Source organism: Dermacentor albipictus, chromosome 1 (genome assembly GCF_038994185.2).
Source record: "Dermacentor albipictus isolate Rhodes 1998 colony chromosome 1, USDA_Dalb.pri_finalv2, whole genome shotgun sequence".
NCBI classification, from domain to species: Eukaryota; Metazoa; Arthropoda; class Arachnida; order Ixodida; family Ixodidae; genus Dermacentor; species Dermacentor albipictus.
In genome coordinates this window covers 453,386,277-453,399,547 of record NC_091821.1, presented here as the reverse complement: position 1 = coordinate 453,399,547, position 13,271 = coordinate 453,386,277, and the positions used below count along the sequence as shown (strand labels likewise).

Here is a 13,271-nt window from a genome sequence, read left to right as displayed (position 1 = left end):
ATTGCTACTGTGTTCTTAACGTCACCACCACGTGACAATATTGTACATGACTGTATGTGGAAAGGACTTCTTGATTGATTCGAGCCAGGAAACCGACTTTGACAAAATGAATTATTACACAGAAGGGCTATGAGGGAAGCAGTCATTTATGTAAAGGAACATCTTTATTTTTCTGCAATGTGCAGAAGGGTGATATACTCATCACAACAGCGACGGACACTGGCTGGACACCGTACTTTCCCCTTCTCGGTGGAGTCGTGACGGAAATAGGAGGCCCACTGTCACATGGTGAGTTCTCTCTCAAGACAAGACGGCAGAAGTTTAAAGGTCTGTTTATATGTTCCCTACGTTTCAACCTCTTTATGACTTGAATGCATTGTAAGCTTCCACACAGGCGACGCTAGTTCGCACATATATGTGGTTTTAGTGCATTTGTAACTTCTTGGAAGTGTTCCACGTGTATGCATCCTATCACTGTATATGCCTTTCAAATAGGTTTCCCGCTAGCCATTACGATGGCTAGGAAGATGATTATGAAATGCAACATTTATAGTGTGAATCCTAAATTTCGTCGATGAGTTCTCTATACAGCTTGGGCAGTTCAGGACCCTGTGTAACTGACCGTGTGTATATAACTAATGATTGGCGGTCAGATTACATTGAAAGAGACCGAAACAAATGGAAGATTATGTGGGGAAGTGCCAAGTGTAAGGCTAAGCACCAAAAATATGTTTTAGCGGGCTCTCTGGCAAGTTTTCTTTTTTCCTTCGCCACCAAAATATGGTATTCAACAAATGCAAAGTGTATTAAGGAACTAGACAGATTTTAACATAATATATGGTCATACCGACAGGTCATATGGTTTAATCGTCCGTGGTTTGAGAGTGATTGCACTTAAATACGAGGAGGAAAATGAGATGGCGCTTTTGACTATTTTGTTCTCTACAGGTTGCTGTCTCTAATGCAAAACTTCTTATCAATTACCTTTTGTTGCAAGCTGTCCATATATATAATGTTGCCCCAAGCGATTCGGTTGCGAACTGCATTGATGAAGTGTGACTGTTAACGTTGTAAGAAGCAGTAGTTTTTATTTATTTATTTATTTGAGTACCCTAAGAGCCCGTTAAGGTATTACATAGGGGGGGGGATGAAAAAGTTCAAGCATGAGTGAAATCTGTACAATGTAAATATATGAAGGCATTAGGAACCATAAAAAACATCTAGCAGAAGCAAACAAAAAAAAAGAAAGAAAGAAAGAAAAAGGTAACGAAATTTATACAATGTTTAGTAGCGTGAAACACGCATAAGAATCTAAAATGTGATGCAAACAATCAGTACCCATCAGAACACGAGCTTAAGGATACAATCAAACAAACATTTAGGTAAACAGCCTACACAGACACATATAAGATGAAACGGAATAAATTTTACAAAATGCCAAGCACTTGAACACACTGTTTAAGTAAATTTTCAAGAAAATGTGGGTTCTGACAGGTTGATACACTCTAAAAAGGTTAGCAGTGCTGCATGAAATGATTATGATTCCGTAAGCGAGACAATGTTTGCAGGTTGCGAGTTCCATTCGGCAACAGATAAAACTAGAGACAAATTTTGATAAGCGCGTTAGTCCTGGCAAATATAGGTTTTACTTTATGAACATGGTCTGTGTGGGTAGAGATGTGGGGAGCGGGAAGAATATGGGCTCGAGCGAATGCAATGTTCCTGTGGTAAAGGCTATGGAAGAAGGTCAACCGTGATAATTTCCTGCGCATGTAAAGTGAAGGGAGATTAAGGGATTTCTTTAAGGCGGACACACTTTGATATCGTGAGTGGTTGAACCGCGCAGCTTTATTTTGAACTGATTTGAGTAGGTTCGTGAGATTATAGTGATGAGGGTGCCAAATTATTGACGCATATTCTAAAGAAGGCCTGATAAGAGAACTGTATGCGCGGAGTCTGGTATCTGTGTTAGCAAGGTGTAAGTGACGGTTCAGGTAACCAAGTCTTTTGCATGCTTTTGTGGTGATGTGTTAAATGTGAGCATTCCAGCTTAAATTGGAAGTAAACAGGACACTCAAGTACTTGATTGAAGATACTGAGTCAACAGTAATACTGCGTATTGTATATTGGTCAGAATTAGGTCGAGTTATTGAAGCAAATTTTACGAGTTTAGTTTTGGCTATGTTAATTTCCATCTGCCATGTGTCACACCAGTCAGTTAGTTTTGTTAAATCAGACTGCAACACAGAGATGTCAGCAGGGCAGCTTATTTCATTGTACAAGACGCAGTCATCTGCGAAGAGACGTATTTGTGAGGTAATATTAGTTGCGATGTCATTTATGTATATTAAAAATAGCAGTAGCCCAAGGATGGATCCTTGAGGAACTCTCGAAGTGACGTGAGTGCGGTTAGAAAAGCCGTTGTTCAGACTGATTACTTAGAATCGGTTCGTTAGGAACTCCTCAATCCATGGCGTCGTGTTGCAGTGAAGCTGTACGTTTCTAACTTTCAGTTTTAGTCGATTATGAGGTACTCGGTCGAAAGCTTTAGAAAAGTCAATAAAAATGGCGTCTGTACTAATCAATCTGTGCAAAAAAATGTGAATATCTGTTACAAGCTCGTAAAGTTGCGTCTCACATGAGCGATTTTGGCGAAAGCCATGATGGTTATTGAGGAGCAGGCTATTATCGTTAAGATGGGCTATAATATGAGAGTATAGGATGTGTTCCAGTAATTTGCAGCAGATAGATGTCAGTGATATAGGTCTGTAATTATTAGGGTCTGCTGTATCACGAGATTTAAATACCGGTATGTTTGAGTGGCTGTCGGATAACCACAAAAACTAATAATTATGTATGTCATGTGCTTTTGTATTTGTATTATTTTTTCAATAGTGTTGTGATGTTAACTTGTATATGTGACACACTTTTTATCGTCTGCTGTTTGGCGCTGCTTGTAGAACGGGGCCATGGACCACGTTAAACATTATCGACCTATTTGTCCACATTCCTGAACATCATTGGTGTTGAAATATAGCGATTACAGTTGAGTATTGTATGATGATAGGCATCATAGTAGGCCAACATGCAGGTGTTGTATTTCCTATTGGGTAACCTTAGGCTTGCGCTAATATTTCGCGAGCGAAAGCGACCTTTTAGGGGCTACGTATAAGGAGACCTGAAGGACACCAACACGGGGGAAGTAGATTTAGTATGCTCAGTGAATAAATAAACTTTTGCAGATGTATGCTAAGCTGAGCAACCGATACATCAACTACAGCCAAATGAGCTATCGTAGATTTCCTGGCGGCCTGTCTATTGGCTTCCTTAGTGATGATTCAGCACTGACACCGCCTAGGTGTTCTTATTGGCGCACGAGAGATACGGCCACTTCGGGGCTCCACGCATGCTTTGTTGCTGGACCGCTGCTCAGCTTTCAATGCCGCAGCCGTACGGACTCCTTGGTAGCATACAATGCGCGACCGATAAAATGTGACGCAAGGAAAAAAAATTACGGATTACTGGCTAAAGAAGCTGCACAAAGAAGGTGTTGTCTAGTTGACATCTATAATGATTGATATGTAACACCCAAATGAAATTTCGGCACTTCAATTCAGGATGCGTTGATTTTTGTTCTTTGATGGACATTCCCTACCAATCACGCAGCCGCACGCCATCGTCACACGAAAATCGTTATTTTTAAACCGCGTCGCGCTGAGCTGTAAACAACATGGTGCTGCAGCAAAATGAAGGTGCTTCTGCTTGTAGTGCAACCAGCGATAGAAAGATGACTGACCCCATTGAAACATTTCGCAGCTCATGGCACATGTGCTTTGCCGAAAGAGCTCCGTGATGTCCCTCCGTGATGTCCCACATACACACAAACGCCACGTTCAAATAGCATGGTAGAGGCATGCAGAGCTTCCAAGCGGTGTAACTCTCTATTTCTGTTCACATGTTTGTGTTGCGTTTGTGCGCGTATGTACGCGCGCGAGTCCGGGTCATTGTAAATGTGGTAATCACTCACTGACTATATGTCCACCGAAGTTCTTGAATCGATCTATATCCTTTGCATACGTCCGATTAGAGCTTACGGTTGGTGACGCACGGAGACAAAAATGCCCTGGTGCGCTATAGCGCACCCTGCGATATCATGAGCACTAAGTAACAGGCGTTCAAACATTCACATTTACGTTCGTCTCATTCCTTTCAGGTGCTGTCGTTGCGCGCGAGTACGGTCTACCCTGTGTCGTTGGTATCGAAGGTGTCACCACGATGCTCGCGTCTGGTAAGCGCTTTTTGTTTCTAGGCCCTACCGGACCCGTTATGTTTAACAAGTCAATACCGCTGTAAACGGCCATCTGATTACGAACCTGCGGAAAATCTATTTCAACGTAATTTAGCGTGAGAGAAAGATAACTTTTTTTGACGTTACATGCCAGCTGCGCGCACGTACAGGCAATAGACCCAACAAGGTTATGAATAAACTACCGCGTCTTTCAGCACTCTCCCTCCTGTTCTTAAATTCCTAAATGCGAATGCGTAGAGCAACTATGAGGCATTTTTGTTCCTAATAAGGTTGAAGTTATAGAGTTTGTAAACAGTGGTCAGAAGTATGATTAATTTATTTTTGTTATCTTAGGTGATTATGTGCAGCTCGACGGCAACACTGGTGTTCTCCGAAGAATTGCGGCTCCGGTTGCTGGGGAAGACTGAAAGACTTCTTTGCAGGATGCATCGTGCTTATAAACAAGCATAACCTCATGGAGTGCCTACGAAATGTACTTTAACATGTTAGAATGAAATGTCTAGCAGACTTGAAACCTACTGGTTACAAGAAACTGTAGGCACCAAAGGGGCAAGCGAAAGCGCTTGTACAGTACACTTTGCGCATAATGCACTTGCATTGTCTTGTGATCACCAAACACTGTTCTACATTAGGCAAAATATTATAACAACATGCTTACCCTAATTTCTGCCCATGCAGTGCAAATTTGTACAAAATCCAATACAATGGTATTTAGGTAAAAAGCTATAAAATATAGTAACTATTGTGTAATTCGTTTTGTGAACCACCCACAACTGAGCCTTCACTCCAACGTATCCAAAACGCGAGTATGCGCCATGAGGTAAGTTATCCTTGTTTAAATAGGAATTTCGAGGTACCAAACTCAGCGCAGCCCTAGTCATACGTTTGACAATAGGGGAATAAACTAAAATCATAACTGTGAATAAGAAACAAAAGAACCTTAGGTTACATGACGTCAGAGAACAATATCATGACATAGCCTTGTTCGTCGGTAAGCACATGGCTTAGTTCGAAAGACCTGCGCTCAAGCCGAACACAAGTGCCATATTTCCCCCTGTGGTCACCAAGTCACCGTTTGTATTGCTTATTACAGTGCAGGCGACAGGAGCAAATTTTACACAAGAAGTTAGGATTGACTGTCCATCTTTGCAAAAAGTTTTTTTTCGCTTGACGGCGAAAAGCAACTGCCGATTCTTTGATTTTCTTGCTTGATTTTTCTTACACCTGCCTTTCGTCTGAGCTCAATTCTGAGCGCTATAGCAAACTGTGCAGCATGCACACAGCACGTGCCTTCGGACAGCCCATAGTTGTCCCCCTGGTTGCACTGTACGTAATTCGCGTTGCGGTAAAGAAATGTCAAGCATAGTGCGGAAGAGCGAGAAAGGGGGAGTGAGGTTATTATAGGATGTCCACGTGCTTGAACACTTTAATACCAAGCAGGTAGCGTGTTATATCCTGGAAGAAGCATTCAAACGTTTCATTATTATTTTTTAAAAGCTACCTGATTACATGGCTCTGAATTTTGTTTCCCGGACCGGACTTTTTTATTGCTGTGAATAAAATATTATTGCTAATGAGTACGGCGTCCGACGTTTTTGCGTGTCGATTCTGTTTCACTTACATAAACACGAAATAGATGCAAGTTATGTAGTTATGACAGCTGTTACAGGCTTTCAAGTACGCGTCATTTAACGAGGCGCCAAGTTTGAGCCTTGTTCGAAGGCCTATGGTTTGTTAAGGTTTCTAGGTTTATGTGCAATAAACATGCATGGAAGAAGTAAATTGGCTGAGAGTAAACATGAACAGGGTACTTTATTCTAAAGGATCATAAATACACACGATCGTAATTCACGTGTGACGTACTCGTATTCTTCACGACCGTCACACGGCGGTTAAGAATATGAATTGCTATTGCATTGTTTTTTTTTTAGCCATCCGCTTTTAATGATCTGCCAGGATTGCTGACAACAAAAGTGAAGCGCTGCTTAGATTACTGACGATGATATAAGGGAAAACTTAATGGTGGATAGTCACATTGCCTCTTCCAGGAAATATTTTGGGCTGACACTACAAAGCGTTGAATCAAAAACTTGCCTTCACGCATTTCTTTATGCAAAACTAGGCCGTCACCACGTCTGTTCGATGTGTTCTCTTCATATATCATTTAGACAACGTCCCGTCGTGTCTTAGCAATTTGTCATGATAACAGAAATCTTTTGTGGCCTTATGGAGTTTCCAAGTTGAAAAACATACGAGTTTCGTTTATTAGCCGAAACCCTAGGCGCTGCACCAGTAAGTGCCATTAGATGAATGAGATACAGAGCAAATGTAGAGGACACAAAATCTGCTGGGTTTACACTAGGATAAAGGCAATAAACTACTTGGAAGACAGTTCGTGCGAAATGTGAGATATGTGTGCTCAGCGCTATTTTTAACGGATCTGCATTGTCGACAGTACAAGCAGAAACAAAAGATCGGTAATCTTCTCGAGATCACCAGCAGAACGTTTGGAACGTATGGCGCCTCCAAGAGGAACCGTTTAAGGAAGTACATAGCATGTGATAGTGTATTTATTTTGCAGAACCCTTTCGTGACCCTAATCACCAGGAAACGACGACAACGGAGAAAGTACACAGATAAATTACGGTCATAAGTGCCGCATTACTAAGCATGTCAAATGGCGGCGGTAGTGTTTTGCTGAGGGCGCGATAGCTGTCACTGACAAACGATATTGACATGGCGCTAAAGTGTCTGAAGACCACGCCTGTTTTACAAGATATCTGAAAGTGTGTCGAGGATCATGATATCCGGTTGTCTCCTTATGCTTATTCACATTTTTTTACGCGTACTCAATGGCTATGTATGAAACTAACTACTCCTCAGTTTCAGACGTGCTGGCATTCACATAGGATGGCGAAACTTGCTAAGAGGAGTTGACTAAGATAACATGGAGATAGTGGCTTACGTTCTTTTTGCGTATATATTCGGCGACTTTTGCGTATATATTCGATAATTATGTGAGGAGCGCGTACTGTCACAAGAAGCTGAAAAGAAAATCTTGCTTCTTAAGTCACGAATAATTCCAGGAACACTAAAAACAATCTCAGAACAATATCATGAATGTAACGTCTTGCATTTCACAGAAAAAAAATTGCTTCTGGTATAGGCTGCGAGATTTTACCCATACCTCCGAAGTTATACTGTTTTCGAACTCCTTGCACCCTGTATTGCGCATTTCATTCAAAACTCTCAAAATTACATCGCTATCACTTACACAACATATTGATAGAGGCCAGTAGCACTGAGGACAAAAATGGCTATTAGTGCCTAAAAGACGACCATGATGTGAAGGTGGGGAAGGCCTTTTAGCTATGAGGCTCTCGTCTACTTGTAAATATACTTGGATGTAGCATCTCGTCCAGGCCTTTCAACATAACACTTAGCGCCTACCGTAGCCTACTTTTTTGTGTGTTTTTTCTTCCGTTACGCGCTCGTAGTAAAAAGTTGCAGTTTCGACCGGAAGGCGAAGCAACGATTGCAATAGCAAATTAGCAGACAGCTATACGAAGTAAGGATAGTAGTTTTATCGGGCGTATAAACTCGGAAATATTCCCTTAGTGAGTTAACAAGCATGGTGTGGACGCGCACAAGCAGAAATGAACACATTTCAATCAATGAGACATTCGCCGACATTCGCCGTCAAAACGCTGGTGCGAGCAAGTGCGGCAGCAGTAGCGAGCGAAGTGACCTTCGTGCAGCCTATCGCTCCAACGCAAGAGCGGTGCGAACACAGCACACACAAAGGCATGAGTCATCTACAGATCCATTTCAAGATACAGCACGCCCGACCGCGCGCGACATTGCAAAGTACGCATTGCGCATAACGAAAAGCACACACCCAAATAATATGCAGAAAGACTTCACAAGCACGGCAAAAACTTCATTTGTGGGCCGCGCGTGTTTTGTAGTGAAGGCGCAGTCCAGCAGTGCCTGGCGGTGACATTAGTTGGAGAATCCAAAAGTATCATACTCGCCTGAGACAAATTTTACACGAAGTAAAATTTCTAAATAAGAAACTGCAGAAAATGATGTATATCACGTATTTTTATTTGGACGGTCTTAACGCTTACCTTACTTATGAACATCGTAAAAATGTGGCATTTTGCCCAATTCGGAAGTCACTTTCTCGGAAAGTACTTAAGTCATTGTCTTACAATAATTGTATCAGAAACTGTAGCTTCATTAAAAAAGCAGTAAAAGGCATTGTGACTGAATCAATAACGATGTTTATGCAAGAATTTTCCTAAACACGCGCAATTTTCCATTTTATTGAGCCAAATAAGTACACAAAACACAGCAATGGGCTCACCTACGAAGTCTCATGAAATAACTACGCCTGCAGGATATCATTGTACCGCCTTGTCATTGTACCGAGAGTCAAACTTGAGTTTGAACATTTACCTTCAACTAAGGTTTGCTTCTTTGGGGAAATTTCAAAGTGTATATACATATCGAAATATATTTTTTTTCGTGAAATCTAATTTAGTCAAACCTCATTCACCAGCAATATCAGTATCAGTATTAGCAGTATTAGCCCAATTAGTTCGAAGAGAAACTCCAATGATCTCTTTGGGTCGAGGACATTTCTCTTGGAATGACCCAGATATAAAGTCAGGTTCATGCGGTACTGCCTACGGAAGTTGCTTAATTGCGTTCTAGCCCTCACCTCCCAAGAATAATAAAAATACATTCACTTATGGTGTTGTGTTTTCCACGGGAAAGAAAAGTACCCGTGAATTGTGTTTCAATATCCCCAGATGACATGAACACTGGGGACGCTTCATCAACATATTGACCCACTACACGATATTAACGCGTTAAGGGCCCCAATACACAGAAAAAAAAAAACGCTGTCGGCGTCCTGCGTCGGACACCACTTCCCGAAAAATCATGCTGAACCACAATCACGCAGGCCTTCCGCGTGGCGAAGAGTCGTTAGTGAACTAATTGAGCACCTCAAAGTAGAACGCATTAGAAAAATTGGGAAGTACGACCTAAGCAAAACCTACGGGCATGGTAGCGTTGGATTGTAATTTGAATATTCCAGAAAACATAATTTTGGTACGCGGAAACTCCGACACGAAACGTCAACGGTCAACGCCCTTTTTTTTCGTTTCTAGCATTCATAGAGCGACGCGGCCCGCTAGGTTCCTTGCAGCAACACCATACAGATGGCGCTCGCCTCCGCGCATCCGCAAGAAAGCTGCGGTTCCGGGAAGCGTGACAAGCAGTCAGGGGTCTTTGAATGCTATCGCATTCCACTTTCAAAAGCGAAGCTTAAGGGTCCTCCAAATCTTTGTGCAGTTATCTTTGTCTCTTTGTTTAGGAAGAAATGGTTCCTTTCTTTACGTACATGGGAATGCTGCTTTGAGCCTCTATCCGCTGTATAATAAAATAAGTTCTTGGCATTCATAGTGTACCACTCCGTAATAAGTGCCGACTCAAAAAGCGATTTTGGGGTGTTTTAGCTGAGTGTCTTTACGGTACACTTCCCTCCCTGTCGCCCTGCTGAGCCACAGTGGAGAGGCGACCAATTTGAATGTTTTAGGTGTGCGCTTAACATAGCAGATTCGACGGTTCGTATACTTGCAGCACCCTCTGGCTGAATTATGCGCAGTGAAAAAAACAAAAACAAAGAAAAGCTATTCCCAGCTCTAGTGGGGCTATTTTGTTGAAGTGATTCGCACCGACGCGACAAGCGATGGCACTGAGAAGTGAGCTAAATGATCATTTTCTTATGACCTTGCTGAAGTGCTCGGAAATAGAAAAACTGCTGTGTCTTCAAGTATTAGAATGCAAAGCGCGCAACACGTTCCCTTGCGCTTTTTACCACGCAGCGGGGTGTTCAAATGGGTTAGCACTCGCGATTTCTCGCAATGGGTCCTCTTCTACGCTAACGGCTTTCGAGGCTGGCGCTGCCCAGTAGCAAACAAAGCTGCAGTGAAAGCAGTCGAAGGCATGGTTGCAGTGAAGGATCTTGGATTGATAGCGCTAGTGGAAGACTGCGACGACAGCCCGCACGCCACTTTGGAATTCTGCAAGCGGCACGCTTTCCTCGCATCGTCAGCTCCATTGCGGTTAAGCGGACTACGCATGCGCACTTGCAGTCACGCACACCGGCTCAACGGAGCGGACGGTAAGAACGCTCAAGCAAAAAAACGCTTATGTGTCTGGGCTGTCTTCAGGTTTCATAAAAGTACGACATAACATTGCTGAAGATTTCAGTATAGGTTTGCACTGAAAATTTAATGCATAGACTTACACTCGAGCAACATGTTGGAGAAGAGAGAAAAATAATGTGGTCTGATATTTAAAACAATGCGTTTATTTTGTCGCAATAAAGGTGACGAAATTCGACAGTGCCACTTACCTCTCTGCAAGGTTCAAAAACTATAGAAGCCAAAGCGAATGAAACAGGTAATCCGCTGTTGCATGTTGCTTATCCTATTAATGAGTGTCCATTTTGTCCATATTAGAAAAATTCGATCTCCTTGCGTGAAACTAAATATCATCGGTTGATGAACGCTGTTTTGAATCACCAGCTCTAGAGGTCGATACCCGACGAATTTTTTATTTATTTATTTATTTTTATTTATTCATTTATTTATTACCAGTTACAAATGTTGGCAAAAGCACAATATTGCACGTAACAATATGTCGACGGTTCCTTCAGGACGCTAACTTCCTGAATGAATAGGGACTGTTGATCGTTGAAGTGAAATAATCAATTTATTCCGCAGTTCCCGCCAACACGCCGGGCAGTTTTTGCAATTAAGAAAAATTCATAAGCCCTTCCACTCAGTGAAGAGGGACAAGCGGAGAAGCTGCGTTGTTTTACCTCTATCGACGCACCTATGTATTATTATTATTATTATTATTATTATTATTATTATTATTATTATTATTATTATTATTATTATTATTATTATTATTATTATTATTGTTGTAGGTCGCTTTGTGTATATGTGTGCATTGGATGCAGGTGGCCGTTAAACCGCGAATCGACTCGAGCAAAGATGTGCGTTGACCGGGAGCAGTCGAAGGAGTGCACGAAACAGAACACGTTTGCTTGCAATTTGCGACTGAGCATACTTCCCAGTTAATTAGCTGAATGAAACGTGGAAGGACTAGAGATTTATTCCAGCGTACAAACAAGCGCCTGTCTGTTTCCCTCCCATAGGGGCCTCCCGTAGGAGCCCATGTACAGCATGCGGAAATTCCATGAATATATTTCAGAATACCTACAACTTCACTGTGAACTACATAATTGCGAAAAGTACATGAAACCCTCTGTTATGTTAGAGTTGTGTGAGCGGCTAATTGTCTTGAAATTTGTTTCTGATATTTTCGATAAAACAAGACTTACAGCCACTTTCTGTAACCGTACTTCCTGCGTAGACGTCCAAGTATTGATAGCAGACGGGAATTCTGTAACGTCTATACTTTCACTGTGAACTAATATTGACAATTGAAATAACTCGGCCGTCCGAGCGGCCAATTTCAGTATGAATTTTTTTCTAAGATAACTACGCCAGATTGAGAGCTATAGAGCATTCGCGAGTGACTGGAGACGAAAATTCTTTCGTGTCGGCGCGACGCGTAGATGGACTGACATCGACCACCACCGCAGGGTAGCCATATGCAGTTTCGCTGAAAAAATAAGCGGAACAGGACAATGTATACCACATTCCTCGTTGCCTGACGTAGAGGCCGTACAAAACCGATTTCGTTTGTTCAAAGACATTGCACATACACTTCACATAGAATTTAAGACAAAAGAAATATAAAAAAGGTTCACTTTTCGCGCTTTTACAATACGGTTCGAAAAACGCATTAGATAATCGAAGAGACACATAAACACAACATAACCTTTGGGTCACCTGCAAAACAAACGAGAATTGTAATATCAGGAAAAAGCGAAACGCACACACATAATATACAGAGGGCTAAGCACCGTCGATTCGTGAGAACATTACGGTCACGCCCATACCTAGGAACATGCACCCCGATCATATTGTCACGTGGTAGTGACGGTGAAGAAAGAAGCAATATGGTGGAATACAAAACTAGCTTTTATTGGGCGAACCTGTGCCCACAAAAACAGGCTACACTTATAGCACAACGATAGCGGCGAACACGGTCGGCGATCGTCGGAAAAACTGATCAGCGGGTCAAGCGCGTCGGCTTTTATAGATCAGTCGTAGAATGTTCCAGATTAACTGATGGGACCCGCGTGTCTTCCACAAAGTTCTACATCATTCGTGTCACGCGATGAAATCTGATAACACAAGGTTCGGCGACAACCGACACGCGGATAGAAGCGTCGATAACTTTCCAGACACGTCGGATACATGCAGGCGCGTCCCTCGCTTTGCGATTACCGTTCTTAAGCGGCGAAACGTGGTTGTCCGATAAAGATAAGTACACGTGTCAATATAATCGCGGTAGAATTAAGGCAAGGGCGGCCAACCACCTTAGGCAAATACACAGTGATCAGCGACAGGTCAGCTTTGTGGATGCCGCTTCTTGTAATGGAGGTCGGGCGTTCACCATCGTCCCTGTCGATGGTCGGCAAGAAATCACCACTGCTGCCTCGGTTCTGACGAGGGACACCGAAATAGCTGAACAAATGGCTATTGCACTAGCCCTGCTGGATAGCTCACGGGATGTCATTTATAGTGATTCAAGGTCTGCAGTCAGAGAATTTGAAGAAGGCAACGTTTCCACACAGGCCCTGAGACTTCTTGGGGGCAAGGCAATCACGCACCACTTCATTTATTGGTTTCCCGCACATCAGGGTCAGATAAAGGGGGCTCCTCCCAACCTCAACGAGTCGGCTCACGGGGCTGCGTGTGAACTTGCCCACCGCGCTACCCTCGGCCAATCGAAAGCCGACTCCCCA

The 13,271-nt window shown here is 42.6% G+C and overlaps 1 protein-coding gene across 1 annotated transcript in view; it reads left to right on the top strand.

The window, feature by feature from the left end:
• Nucleotides 1-5,887, top strand: part of LOC139054766 (rifampicin phosphotransferase-like) — a 97,280-nt gene extending 91,393 nt beyond the window's left edge. Inside the window, exons 38-40 of the mRNA XM_070532363.1 lie at nucleotides 186-288; nucleotides 4,214-4,288; nucleotides 4,643-5,887. Of these exons, the coding sequence (XP_070388464.1) occupies nucleotides 186-288; nucleotides 4,214-4,288; nucleotides 4,643-4,716 (252 nt within the window). The 3' untranslated portion in view covers nucleotides 4,717-5,887. The remainder of the gene's footprint in view (nucleotides 1-185; nucleotides 289-4,213; nucleotides 4,289-4,642) is intronic.
• The last annotated feature ends 7,384 nt before the right edge of the window (nucleotides 5,888-13,271 follow it).